This window comes from Chlorocebus sabaeus, chromosome 16, assembly GCF_047675955.1.
Source record: "Chlorocebus sabaeus isolate Y175 chromosome 16, mChlSab1.0.hap1, whole genome shotgun sequence".
Lineage (NCBI taxonomy): Eukaryota > Metazoa > Chordata > Mammalia > Primates > Cercopithecidae > Chlorocebus > Chlorocebus sabaeus.
The window spans coordinates 41,915,771-41,930,728 of NC_132919.1; the positions used below are offsets into that span (position 1 = coordinate 41,915,771).

General features: G+C 38.7%; 1 protein-coding gene across 1 annotated transcript in view; it reads right to left on the minus strand.

Annotated features, from left to right (window-relative positions):
* The window catches only part of ANKFN1 (ankyrin repeat and fibronectin type III domain containing 1), a 162,011-nt gene that overhangs the window by 7,458 nt on the left and 139,595 nt on the right, over positions 1 to 14,958 (minus strand). Inside the window, exon 16 of the mRNA XM_008011401.3 lies at positions 10,935 to 11,151. Coding sequence (XP_008009592.3) covers positions 10,935 to 11,151 — 217 coding nt within the window. The remainder of the gene's footprint in view (positions 1 to 10,934; positions 11,152 to 14,958) is intronic.

Consider the following 14,958-nt stretch of genomic DNA (forward strand, 5'->3'; position numbering starts at 1 on the left):
ATGAAACAGGCTAGAAAGCTAAATGTTATTCATTTATTCATTCCTTATTATTTCAGAGGTGAGTTTTGCATTTGACAAAGTAGCGGGAATTTAAAAAGGTGAACGAAGAAGGGGAGATGCCAGTGGTGGCAGTTGGTAAACCTGGCTTCAAATCCTAGCTGCCGTCCACCTCCATATTCTGAAGGACTACCTTGCTCATTAAAAATACAACAGTTAATTGAAGAAAAAGCCCACATTCTAACCCGGTTACAGTTAGTCTGCTGATGGTGGAAAATCAGACATGATTATCCTCGGAATATTGCAAAATTCATGGATAAAGTTTGATTTGTTTGGGAGTCAGTATCAAGGTTTCTTCTATTTTAGGGACTAGAACTAGACGGAATGCTTTTTTTCCTTACTATAGGAGATGATGTGCATACTTGCTCTTAATTGGCAGGGTAAGATGTCAGTTTTGCCTTTTCACTCCTGGTTGTTACCCAGTATCCATTATCCAGTATCCATTATTATTTGTTTAGTTACAAAATCTTAATTTTAATTGGGACACCAATGCACTTATGTAAAAGACCACCTTTTTTCAGCTTCCCCTGCAGCTAAGCATGGCGATATAATGAAGTTCTGACCACCGAAATGGAAATGGAAGTATAGTATGAAACTTCTGGAAGGCTACATATAGGGACCTGGCTTAGCTGGGCCATTACATTCTTTCTCTTTCCTTCCAGTTTACCTGTAACTAGATGTGTTGGATGAGGTCATGGAGCAACCTTGGAGAGAGAAGCCACATGCTAGGATGGTGGGGCTGAAAAATAGAGCTTGTTGCCTGAAGACCATTAAGTCTGCATATCAACCCTGACTTGTCTCCTTTTGAGCTTCTTTCACACAAGACAAAAAGTACCTTGTGTTTTTGACATTCTTATTTGGGTCTTCGGTAATATGAATCCAAACTTTATCTTAACTGTTAGAAACCTAAATATCCACCAAGAGGAGTATGGTTAAATGAACTGTAGTGCATCTGTACTATGGAATATTATCCAGCAGCTACAAAGGATGAGATCAATTTATATGTTCTTTAAATAATGGCTACCAATAAAAGGATTCCCTCTTCTGCCTTTTTGAGTTCTACTGATCTGTTCAAGATTTTCCTCAAACAAAACCTCCATTAGGAAGCATCCCCTAACTGTTGGAGATATTTAATTACTCTTGGGGCAGAGATATTTAATTCATCCATTCATTCACAATGAAGATTCTATATTACTTGAGATCCTGCTCTAATAGAAGCACTGTACTTGGTTCTTGAGTGGAAATAAAATTAATAAGAAATTATATCTGTCTCTAGGGAGTTTACTGTTTTAATGGATGTATAAAGAAAGTATGCATCTGTGAGACTGTGGCAGAACATAGGTTTTATAAGAGAAGTTCAGCAAATAAGTGCAGGTATGTAGGAAAGAGGGATTATATTTTATTGGGACAGGATTGATGAAATACTCTATCATTTCATTTATTTTTCTCCTTTCATTCATTCATCTCTATGTCTATATTAATTTATGTCTTCATACACTTTTAAAAAATGACTGGAGGTAGCTTTTAATAGCAAATATGCAAATGATAAAAGGATTAGAAACAAGAGAGGAAGAAGAAAGAGCACAAGTAGTCCTGTTTTGATATTATATGAGTTGTATAAAATGTTAAAATTGTTGGGGGCTGAGGGAAGGGTGCATGAGACTTCCTGTACATTTCTTTGTAATCTTTGGAGTCTATAATTATTTCAAAAAACCTTTTTAAAAACAGCATTTAATTTTTAAAAAGGTAGGGTGGAACCAGAGGAGGGTACTGAATGCTTAGATAAGGAGTTTGTACCTTATTTTGTAGCCAGTGGGTAGTCATCAAAGAATTTTGAAGAATTGACAAGATGAGAACTATGATTTAGGATAGCAACTAGGATGTAAGATCAACTTGCTGAGGAAGAGATAGCAGGAGGCCAGCTGGGAAGCTGTAGTCCAAGCTATATTTTCCCTCCAAATGTTTATCTTGTTCAGGCTGTGGGGCTAAGCAAGAGCTGTGGTTGTGTGGAAGAAAATAGAAGTCCAGGAAAGTCATTCATGGAGAGATGTTTACGGAACAGTTATTTTGTGCTAGACAGACAGGGTCTCTGCTTTCAAATAGCTTGAAGAGATTGGATTAGACAGTAAGTCAGAAAACACATAAGATTAATTTTGGGTACTGTGAAGTTCTGTGAAGACAATGAAAGTGGATTTTAACTAGAGAGTGACTTAGGAGGAAGATGCTTTTGATAAGGTGGCCAGGGGAGGAAGCATCACTGTACAAAGGGGAGTCTAGGTGAGAACTCAGTGATCAAAGGAACCGGCTATGTGAAAGTTTTAGGAACAAGTGTTCCAGATAACTGGGAGAAGTGAGTATATAGGCCCCAAAGTTATTAGTAGATATCAAACTGTGATTCCTAGGAAGACAGGAAATTAAAGGAGTTAAATTTCAGCCTTGATTTGGGTTGGGTGGTAGAATGGATGGTAAGTTTAATTTGGGACAGGTTGAGCTGAGGGAAAGTCAAAACGTCAAGGAGGGGATGAACTGAGAGCATGTGGGTAGCAAAGCTGAAAGAAGGTATTTGTGAGTGTAGAGAAGAAGAAACTATTGGAGAAAGAATGGTTGAATATATCAGTGGTGAAGTTGATGAGATAATAAAGAGGGGTGATCAATTGTGAGCACCAGTGCTGGCATTGGTGCTTAGTGAGAAAGAAGGAAGGACACATTGCCCTCAGAGATAAGTGGTTAGGAAAGAAGAAACATATTTCCAGGTTAAAAGGAGAGAAATGTATAAAGGCCTGGGCTCAATAACTTTGATATTCTTTAAAAAGCCTTAGTACTTTTTCCAATCTTTAGTGGGAAAAATAGGACACTGCAAGTAACAGGATTTCAAAATTGTTGATTGTTTTTGATGATAGCAGGGGTAGGTGCCTTAGGAGTGAGGAAGAAGAGAAGATAACTGAGTATTTGAAGTTGGACTTGAAATAGGACCCATCCAAAGAATTCATAATTGACTGTAGTTGAACACCCTTCTTCGTTTATCTGATTAGTACGTTCAGCTGTGTGCATGTACGTGTGTGTATCCACAACGGTAATAAACAATACCCGACATTTACTTAGTACTTACTGTGAGCCAGCCATAATGCTAAGAGCTCTAAGTGCTTTATTTTGTTTAACACTTACAGCAATTCTCATTTTGCCGATCAGAATACTGAAGCTTAGGCTTATCAAATTTTCCAATTTGTATTCTTGATAAGTGGTAGAATAGGCAGCCAAATGTAAATCTGTCTCACTACAAAGACTTGCTATGCTGCCATCCACCTTAGCATTTCCATGACTCTGTGTGGAAACTTCCTGAGGAGTGGCACTTAGTTCATCTAATTCACTTTTTGTGGTACACAGAGTTAAATTACTTAAACTCTTAGGGCTTCTTGACATTGCTGCTACTAGAGAAACATACTAGATCTTGTATTAGTTTCCCATGGCTGCTGGAACAAATTACCACATACTGGGTGGCTTAAAACAACAGAAATTTATTCTTTTACAGCTCTGGAAGGCAGAGTTTGAAATCAAGGTGTCAGCAAGGCCACACTCCCTCTGGAGGCTCTAGGGGGAGAATACTTTCTCTTGCCTCTTTCAGTTTCTGGTGGCTGTTAGCATTTCTTGTGAACATGCCACTGCTATCTCTGCTTCTGTCTTCTCATGGCCTCTCTTCTGTGTCTGTGCCTTCTTTTCTGTCTCTCATAAGAGAACTTTTCACTGGGTGTAGGATCCACTCATATAATCCAGGATGATCTCATCACAAGATCTTTAATTACATCTGCAATGACCCTTTTTAAAATAATGTCACATTCACAGGTTATGAACGTTTAGGCATGGACATAGTTTTTGGGGGCCAGGAGAAGACTGATAGTAAAAATTACTAGAACTAGAAGTAACCACCATAGTATGTGACACTTTCAGTCCATAGTCAAGCACTTTGCAAAATCTGTCTGTATTTTGATCTCCCAGCACACGAATAGTGAGAATGTATTGTTGGGAGGAAACTAAGGAGTATATGAAATGTGCCTTAAATGAGCTGACAGTCTAATATTTTAATGGAGTATCATATTTTAAGACCCAATCTCTCAAGGAGAGCCTGTATTGTTTCCCCCAGGTGGAGTTAACTGCTCAGTTCTTTTGCCTCTTAGAGCATTTTATTTATATCTCTGTAACTGCATTTACCAAGTTTTATTATAAATTATCCATTTTCCCATTTGTCTTCCTCATTGGACCATGAACTCTAGGGAGCATGCAGTATGTATGTCTTACTCATCTCTGCTTAGTAAATATTGAGTAAGTCAGTCAACAAAGGAATGGACTAAGGAACAAATCAACCAAAGGGATGTGTAGAATCTTTTGTATTTCCCAGATCATATAGTCTGAACATGGATATATGAGTGGACTATGAGGACCTCCCAACTACACTGTGTCTTAAGCATCATTGTATTATTAACCTCTTGTGCTATAAATGATACATAGAAGACTCTCAGTAAAGCATATTGAGTGGAATTGAAACTGAAACAAATATTGAAATCTGGGAGCATAACGAATAGTGATATTTGACTGTCTCTTAGAAATAATACTAAAAGCAAAGCATCCCGAAAGGATCTAATTTACTTAATCTACCATAGATTCCTGAAAACAATCACCCAGATAATTTTGCTTTATCTTTGCTGATATTTGACGGAAGAGCCAGCCCAAATATAGCAGAAAGAACAATTGTCTTAAAATTAGACAAACCTGGACTGAAGTCCTGTCTTGCTACCTACTGCATGTATGATCTTGAGCAAATCACTTAGCTTCTGTGAACTGATACTATGAATAAGTACTATGAGGAGTCATTTAGTTTGTTAAAGATACTTTAAGCGAGCTGGGTACAGTGGCTTACACCTGTAATCCCAGCACTTTGGGATGCCGAGGCAGGTGGATCACTTGAGGTCAGGAGTTTGAGACCAGCCTGGCCAACATGGTGCAACCCTGTGGTTTACTAAAAAAAAAAAAAAAATCCAAAAATTAGCCAGGTGTGGTGGTGGGCACCTGTAATCCGAGCTACTTGGGAGGCTGAGCATGAGAATCACTTGAACCTGGGAGCCAGAGGTTGCAGTGAGCCAAATTTGTGCCACTGCACTCCAGCCTGGGCAACAGAGTAAATCTCTGACTCAAAAAAAAAAAAAAAAAAAAAAAAGATACTTTAAGTGCCTTAAAAACAGAAGATATTAATATTATTGAAATCTTCTTCACCCTAAATACAGAATAACATATTAATATCATTAAAATATAAACCAGTAATCAGATATATTTCAAGGTGAGAATGCTGTTGATAATAAAGGTGAATAATAATTTCTTGTATGGTATCTTCTGCTGGTGATGATCTAGTCCAGTAGATTTCCTAACCTACATTTTAGAGTGAATTAGTGAGTGATACAACTGATTTACTGTAGCTCCCAGAACATGAGAGATAGGAGATTTCGTTTCAGGAAAGATGGGGAGATGACATTTCAGGAAAGACTACTGACTCAAAGCTTCTCTTGATTTCAAGAGAAGACCTAGTTATAACCATAGTAACCTAGGAAGGAGATGCAAAAGAGCTTGAATATTAAGTGGTAAATATTATCTCCTTGGTTCATGGACCCACACTTGGGAAACACTGCTGTAGTGGGAATCTAAATATTTGACTTGCATGGTGATTGTATTATTTATTAGAAGACTTAGTGGAACCTATTGCTTAGGGTGGGATAACCCCTCCCAGAACAGTCTGGGAAAATCTCCAGGATGCCAGCCAGGGCACTGAGGAGAGTTTCCAAGGACTTAGGCCACTGCTGCTCCCTCCCTTCCTGGAAAAGAATGCAAAGTGCAGCTTCCATCCCCAGATTCAGGCCATATGCTCCATTAACCATTGTAGGCACCTTGCCCAGTTGTTATTTTAATAAACTTGCTTATGCTCCTCCATTTCCCTGAGAGGGCCCACTGGGCAGGCCAGGACTGGTAGAGCCTTGAATTTCCCCTCTGGTTGACCCAGGAGCTGTTTGATGAAAGTTCTGCTCATAGTATTAGTGCTGGCTTAGGAAGCTTGGCTTTCTTGCCATTGTAATGAGTGTTGTAACTCCTGGTTTCTGTGGGTCAGGCCAACAACAGCAGAATAGAGTTGATGTGGATTTTGAGGGCGTTATGGGGAGATGACATTTCAGGAAAGAATAATTGACTTAAAGCTATTGCTTTTTTCTTAAAGGCAGGGGGCATGGCAGGACAGAAAGAAAAGAATAATAATCCATATTTGCCCCAAAATCTATCTTCACAGTTTTAATGTACCACTGTCTAAATATATATATATACACACACACTTCTATATATATATATATACACATACACACTTCTATATATATATACTTCTATATATATATATATATATATATATATATATATATAAAATTTGTGCTTCAGTGAATTTATTTCCACTGTGTCTGAGTAGTCTTTAAATAATTTATAAATGAAGACTTTTACTGAATCTTTCATCAGGCCTTGGGTAGAACCTCTGGGGTTTGTTCACCTTCTGATATCCCAAGAGAAATAATACCTTCAGATTCCTGTTGATTTTTTTTGAGCTATGTATTTTCTGCCATAGTGCTCTTAACATCATCTGGAAAAAGGTTACCAAGATTTACATTTGGAAGATCGGGATAACCTTCAAATGCATCCGAAGGAAACAACACCCCCCTCCCCTCTATTGCCTCACCCATGTGTCACTAGGAGAAACAGCAGTATTGGAAAAAAAAATTGCTGCTGCCTGTGACCACTATACCCACAGAAAAGGAGTGGGAGAGAAAATACCCATGTGATGGACGAAATAATTCCACCCCCTGCCTTGAGCTGCCTTTTCTAGGAGCCAACTTTCCCCCTTGGGTCCTTGAGAGATGCTTAATTTTAATTGACTCACAAGAGTTCTACTTTGTGTTTTGAAAACCACACAGAAATGGGAAGTAAGTGAAAGAGTTCCACTCTCCATCCCCTACTCCTAACAGATATACGCAAACAAATTCAAGATACTCAACAGCCTTAAAACAGAATCTTGGGCTGGCACCAGAGGCTAGGTTTGTGATAGGCTCTATATTTCTAGCAGGCACTGTACAAGTTAGTGAATCCTATACACACAGAACGGAATTGTGCTGCAAACTTTGCCCTGTGGGTAACCCAGCAGGTATGTTCCTCTAAACTGCATTTCTGCCCTTTCATGAATGGCTTTTGAACAATTCAAAGTGGTCACACTTGTGAGAAGGACAGAGAATGCAGTGACAGATTTCATTGCTCTGAAATGCTTCTGCTTTTGTGAGGGGTAGGACACTGAATGTTTCTCCCCAGCTTTCAACAGCACTTCCCCTTCACTGGGTTCCATTTCTCATTTGCAGCTTTCCACATCTTTGTGTTTCATAGCTCATGGAATCTTGGCTTCCAAGAAGTAAATGGACCCAAGAGAGAGTTATATTTTAAGAAACAGAATGATGATCACTCACATTTTAAGTTAATAATAAAATCTGAATGTAATTGGCCAGATGCTCTTAGCAGGGAGTGGTGCAACCCGTCCTCAGGCCAACGTGAGAGTTTGGCACTTCTGTGGCATAGAGAAGGCCACCCTCATACAGCCAGGGAGGAATCCACTAAGGACCCTGTGGCCAAGAGAAGATTAAACACTGGGAAGGTTCTGTGAGCTGAGAAGGCAGACAAGGGCTGCAAAGGTGGAAATAGAAATGAAGAGTTGTTTGTAGAGTTAAACGAACTGTAGGACATCGTAGCATACATAGCTTTCCTGCCTTAAAAAAATGCCCTTTCGACCCTACACTTCTCTAGCTACTACCTTCCCTCCTTCTTCCCTTTTGCAGCCAAGATTTTAAAAGAGTGAAAATTCCTGTCCTACTTCTTTACCTCTCATTTACTCCCTGATTTGCTTCTGTTCAGTTTCTATTTCTTTCCCTTCAAAACCGGCTCTCATCTAGATCACTGATGACTTCCTTGTTGAGAAAAGCAAAACAACTGAAGCTTTTCAGTTTTTGAATTTAACCTTACTCTACACATTTTGATTCTGTGACACTACTCTCTTGTTGTTGTTTTTTTTTTTTTTTTTTTTTTTTTTTTTTTAAATCTTTCTCTGGTTGGTCCTTCTTAGTGTAATATGTCTTGATGCTTCATTCCACAGGGATCCTTCCACAGTCTCCTCTTCTTGTTCTACCTCCTCTTTCTAGGGAATCCCAAGCGTTTTCCTAGCTTCAAACGTCATTCACATGTTAACGAATTCTTAAATCTATATTATTAGCCCAGTTTTCTTTCCTGAGTTCTAGACTCTATGCAGCTTGTTTTCTCCTGAATGTTTCTTTTTGTACGGAATGTTCCAAAGCCAACGCAAATTCAACATGCCCAACCACCCAAGCTTGTTTTTCCTTCTCTCTTACCTTTTTTTGGTAAGTGCCATCATGATACCACGAGGCACCCAAGTCAGAAAACTTGGTGTCTCCTTCATTGATAACTTTCTAAGTTGCCTCCTTGCTTCGATATTTCTCCCTTATGGTCTCTTCATACAGCAACCAGATTTGATTTTAAAGAGTAATTCAGATTATATCAATCCTTGTTTAAAAGTTTCCAATGGCTTTCCATCACAAGCAGGCTACAATCCAGACTTTTTCTATGACCTACAGAACCCTGCCTACTCTGGCTTCTGGCTTCTGTCTTGCTCTCTATCCTACGTCTCACAATCCACCCTTTTGTTCACTGTCTGTCAAAGATCTCAGCCTTCTTTCTATCCCTCACCTACCTCAGGGCCTTTTGCTGTTTTATTGTCTGGAATATTCCAACTCCAGATCTCTGCATTACTAGCTGCTTCTTCTGGGGTTGGTTCAAATGTCATCTTTCCAGATAGGTCTCTGCTGAGCATCATCCCAGTGAATTCAACACACTTCCTGCCTACTCCCACCCCTACTGCTGTTTTGTATTATATGCTGGAATTTTCACGACCTGAAATTATCTTGTTTGTTTATGTTTTCATTGTTTGTCCCTCTTTCTAGAATGTAAGTAAGCTCTACAGGAGCAGATACTTTGCTTTGTTTATCATTGTATCCCTGTTACTTCGGAGAGAGCCTGGCACGTAGAGGGTGACCAGTAAATATATACATTTTTCTAAATAGAAGGAAAAGAATGAACAATGTTCTTAGATCCTGAGTTTCAGCCAAACTGCTTGCAATTCCCTAAACTACAAACAGTTGTATAATCTGCTTTCTCTGACTATAATGCTCTTCTCTTTCCTGTTTTTCTGCTCAACTCCTGCTTATCCTTCATACCAGATTCCGTCACCTCCTCCAGGAAGCTCTTTGATCATAGGAGTTTAATATTTAGTGCCTCTGATAAACTTCATAGCAGGTATGCAATTATCAGGTAATTTTTTGTTAATATATCTGTTTCTCTTATCAGCCAACTTCTGTCAGAGATATTTGATTTGTACCTCTAGGCAAGTGGCGGTCTATAAAAATGCACTCTAGAAACTCTACTTAAATATTTTGTTGAGTTATTTGGTAAGTCACAGACTCCTTTGGTAATGTAAATTAGCTGTCTCCTAAGTTCTTCCACTTGTCAAGTTTTGGCTTAACACATTGGAGTTTTTAAAATACAGGTGCAGGCACAAACTTACTCAGAGAAAAGGCTCAGATTCCCAGTAAAGTATTCTATAATAAAAATAACATTAAACATGATATTGACAATATATTGTGTATTATATACCATGCATCTTTGATATAGATTACCTTATTCACCAGTAACTCTTCAAGGTATAGGCATTATTCTCATTTTACATACATGGAAACTGAGAGTCAGATGCAGTAATCTGTTCAAGCTCATACAGCTAGTAAAACAAACCTGGGATTTGAATCCAGGTCTCTGATTTCTAAGTGCAAGCTCTTTCTGTTACACCATGCCGCCCTCTACGGGACAAGTCCACAAATCAGGCCTATTTATTAAAAATATTATTTTGAAGCTTGCAAAATTGGAGCTCTTACAAACTATAGAATCAAGAAAGATGATTTGAATTGCCATTACTTTAATTGACTAGAAAATGGCACTAGTCTTAGCATGGCTAGGCAAGAGCTTTTTATTGCCTTTACCTAGTATGCTTTCTCTCTACTTATAAGCATAGAGGTATTTTGTAGAAATTTATATTAACCCGGTCAGGTTTTTGCTGTTACACTTAATACCCAAGGGTGGAGAGGTGCCTTGCTAGCTACCTTCTCCAACTTGTTTAAAGTTCATTATATTCATGATGAGGCCAAGCTACTTACATTCACTCAGTTTCAGGATTCTAGTTTGTCCAAGGTTTCTCTCTTTCCCACCTTGCACTCTAGAACATTGTGCTATGTGGATGGGAAGTTTTTCCTGAACTCTCACCCAGGTTGGGGCCTGCTTCCCGCCTCATTCTTGTTAGATGCTGTTTAATAGAGGTTGGGCCTGTTCTCCTTCCTTAGTTTGTCTTGCTCAGATTCCCTTGGCTTGTGTGGCCCTCACCTGGCATCACAGCGGTCCCCATTCTGCATCTTTGAAGCCGTATCCCTGCTTTATATCCTTTTGCATCTTGTAAGTGTGAGCTAGAACTAGAATGACTCTTCCCTGCCCTCAAATGGCATTGATCTTAGGTTACTGCTCTAGTTTCCTATTCCTCTACTGTTCCGATTTTGTTTCCTCTATGCTGTTAGACTCTGACCCCTGAGCAGTGTTTTCAACCACTTTCTGGAACCAATACCTCAGCACGAAAGTCCTTATCAGTGGAGAGAGGACCAAAAGTCCAGGGACTAAACAACAGAACTTCAGATCTCACAGCTTACCACTCACTGCTTTTCTTCTGTGCATCTCTGGGGATGGGGGTGGGGATGGAAGACAGTCTATATGTGATGATGATGTAGAATTGATCTTCTTTAGGTTCTGCTCATCTGAGGGATCTATCAGCTTAGTGATGGGCAAGCCAGAAACTGGTTGTTTGTATCTTGCATACTGTAGAGCATCCATGATCCATCTCATTTCCCGCCAAACTTCATCTATTTGCTTTGGAATAAAATGGTAAAAGACAGTAAGTTATCAAGCAGTGATTAAAAAAGAATACCTTTCCCTGAGAGTCCAAGATGATCCGATCCATTTTCCACAATATTGGTTTTGAGCAAGAGTAAAATATTTTTAACATAGATTTGTTAAGCCAGAAAATACCTCTTTTTTTGGGTAATATTTTGTGTTTTGAATATTTTTTCCAGAGAGGCTCTGTCATTTAGTGAAAATAGTGGAAGACTTGGATGCTAGCTGGGATATATCACTTATTAGCGATATACTAACTCGCAGCAAGTCACTTGAACTTTCTGAGCCTTAGTTGCTTTATTTGTAAAATGTGGCCAAAACATTTTTCCTTTATACCTCCCATGGTTGCTGGGCTGATTAGTTGAAGTGATGAATTTGAAAGTGCTTTGTGATGCTGCAGGGTACATTGCTCACCCATATAAAGGGTTATTATCTCTCAGATTCTAATTAAATATTCCTCATTAAGATATTGTGAAGGCATATGATAAAGCCCAAATTTCAGAATATCTTAAGAAAGAAATGTAGTCATAGTTCTTATATGTGAACTAGAAAAGCAAAGCTGTACTGGAATATTTTTGCTAAGTAGAGATTTTTGGACCTATGTTAGTAGAAAATAATTGACTTTATATATTAGACTTACTACATTCTTACATATAGAGTAAGGGCTTCTAAAGTTCAAAAAGGCCTAAACAGTTTATTCTTAAATAAGTTAAACATCCTTGCATTTCTAGAGTAGTCCATTTTAAGTTGTTCCATTTTGATTTTTGGGTTATCAAAGTCATTTTAATGATATTTTCATTATAAAGTACAATAGTAGTTTCCTTGAAGCCTATTTGCATAAAATTCACTCAGATTTTTGTGTCTCTCTATACATAGATGACAAAAATTTTCCAGATCTTGATAGACATGGGCCATGAGCTTTTTTGTTATTCCATCTCAAGGAGGGGCTGTTGGTTAAACGTATTTTTTCTTATGACCCTGGAATTTGTGGTAGGCTTTCTATTTAAGTTCACTCGATGACTTGGGCAAGCCATTAACTTCTTTGGGCCCATTTACTCAACTGTAAGAAGAGGTAATTAGTCTACATGATGTCCAAGGTCCCTTTCAGCTCTGAAACTTTAGGATTTTTGAGAAACATTTGGAAATTTGGTATTAACTAACTTCCAGATAGAAGGTGTTCATTATATGAGTCATGCAAGGTTAATCTCTCTCTCTGATGGTTGAAGTTTTAAAACTAAAACACTGCCCAGTGTTATATTTTATTTTCCAAATTTCTTCATAGATCTTTAATCTGTACTTAAAACCTACTCATTAAGAATATCCACAAACCTGGTCCTCCCAACAAACACACAGTGGGTCTGAAGTTGTGACATTCAGTCCGCCAAGTTGAGTGAAAAGCTAGCTAGAGTGAACTAGTGAATGGAAGGGTATGGTCTACAGCCGTTTTCCCTTGCTTTCTAGTTCTTGTCAGTCCTGTGGTGACAAGACTCAGCAGAGTATTCAGGGCCAGTGATGAAAGCATGATACTGAGCTTCAGGCTTTTTTAGCTTGGTCAGTTGTGCAGGAAGTTCAGCAGTAGGCAGGCCCATGAGGAGGCACTAAGCCATTTTGAAGGGAGAAATCTAAAGTCTGGGGATAAAGCCAAAGTGGGAATCCCAGATGAGACTCAGATGAATTTTCCCAATGAGATTGTTGTTCTCTCAGCTGGCTTTTACTGGCCCTACCTCATGCAGCATAAACTTGTTGAAAGTTATTTTAATGGCACCGCATGACTGTGGAGAGCTTTTAGAATGCCCGACAAGGACAGGGATTGTGTTTTGGTATTTTTTGCTTTCAGCTTTTCAGAGTAGGTATGCACTCAAAAAATGACTGTTTAATGAATGAATGAATGATCTAATTCTTTAGACCTCTACCCGCAAAGAGAGTTATTATAAGGATTAAGTAAGATAATGTAGATGAGTGTACTTTATCAACTATATATTGTTATAAAATATTCAGTTTTTATAATGACAATCATGATTACTGTAGTGGGCTAAATATGGAACCCCCCCATAATACATCCACATCTTAATCTGCAGAACCTATGAATATTATTTGATATGATACAAAGTAATTACTTTATATGGCGAAAGATACGATTAAGTTAAGGATTTTGAGAGGAGGCATTTATCCTGGACTTTCTATGTGGATCCTAATTCTAACAATAAATGTCCTCATAAGGACATTTTTATAAGAGTGAGGCAGAGGGAGATTTGTCAGACATAAGAGAAGGAGGCAATGTGACTATAGAAAGAGAGATTGAAGTGATGTGGCCAGAAGTCAAAGAATGCCAACAGCCATCAGAAACTGAAGAGACAGACTAGATTCTCCTCTAGAGTCTCCAGAGGGAGTGTGGCCTTGCCAACACTTTAATTTCAAACTTCTGGCCTCCAGAGCTGTGAGGGAATACATTTCTGTTATTTTAAGCCACCCGGTTTATGGGAATTTGTTACAGCAACCCTAGGAGGCTAATATAATTATTAGTAAATAATCTACCTGCTCTATTTGGATAAGATTGTTTCAGCTTTATTGCTGAGGATGAATAGAGGGATTTAGTGTAGAATTTTTTTTAGAAGTATGTAGAAACAATATTTACTTCTTAATTTTTCTCAGTGATGTGAAGAGGTCTTAGCCGAAGGAAAACTTAAAAAACCATATGGGTATAGGGAGGCCTGTGGATTGAGTTTAATGAGACTTAGCTAATTGCTCCAAAAGGAGGCCAATTTTCACCCATTTTACCTTATACTGTTGATCTAAAAGTAACTGACAACATAATCCCCCTGATTTTAAGGTCCAAATTTACCTTCTAAAGACTTGCTGACACATTTTAAAAAAGAAAGACCATGAGTTCCCCAGGTCTGTTGATTAAAAATTCTGTGTCCATTTCTTACCCTGCCCCTTAAAAATTTCAGTTTTCATCTCGTAAATTATATTCCTTTCTCTGTACTCAGGCAAGATAATATTTTTATTAAAATGTAAAGGTGATTGGTTTTCTCACAGCACAGCTACAAGGTGCTCGAGGGGATGATAGATTGGCTATATTTAATGAGCTGTGTTTCTATTACAGCTTAGGAGCATTTGAAGCATTACAGTATATAAATTATAGCCTAATTGCCCTTTAGGCTTTAGCAGCTCAAAGTATGCCAAGCTCCAGGTCTTCACACTTTGACATTTCTGCTGCATGTGCTGTCTATAAAGCCTGTATGCCTTATCTATGATTTTCTACACCTCCCCTGGTCTAGCCCTCCCTCTTTCTGGCTGCACTCCTTGGCTTCTTTTCCTAACTGTATTTACATAGACTCCCTTGCTCTTTACAATGTTTGGTTTGTGTAGTGACTTCAACACTGTCTTAGATCTGGAATCATACAAATGCTGTCATGACTGGCGGTCGCCTCTGCAGGTTATGGTGCGTAGTGGGCTGAGCTGTGAACACCAATGGGTGAGTGGCTACAGCTGGTTTTCATTTTGACAGAGAGAGAGAGAGAGAGAGAGAGAGAGAGAGAGAGAGACCGAGACCACAAAGTCAACATAAAGGGAGAGATGATATTGAATTGTCTCCACTCAGTGAAATTATTCATGTTGGGAGAAGCAAGGTGGTTCACTGAAGGCTACGGGTATAGGGAAATGGTCTTGTTTCACCCTGACCAAGAAGTTATATTTTGAACCCTTTGAGAATTGGCTTTTATCCAAGTCTGCGTGTACCTGGCTGACTAGAAGGGAAGTATGTAGAGAGGGCTCTCAAGT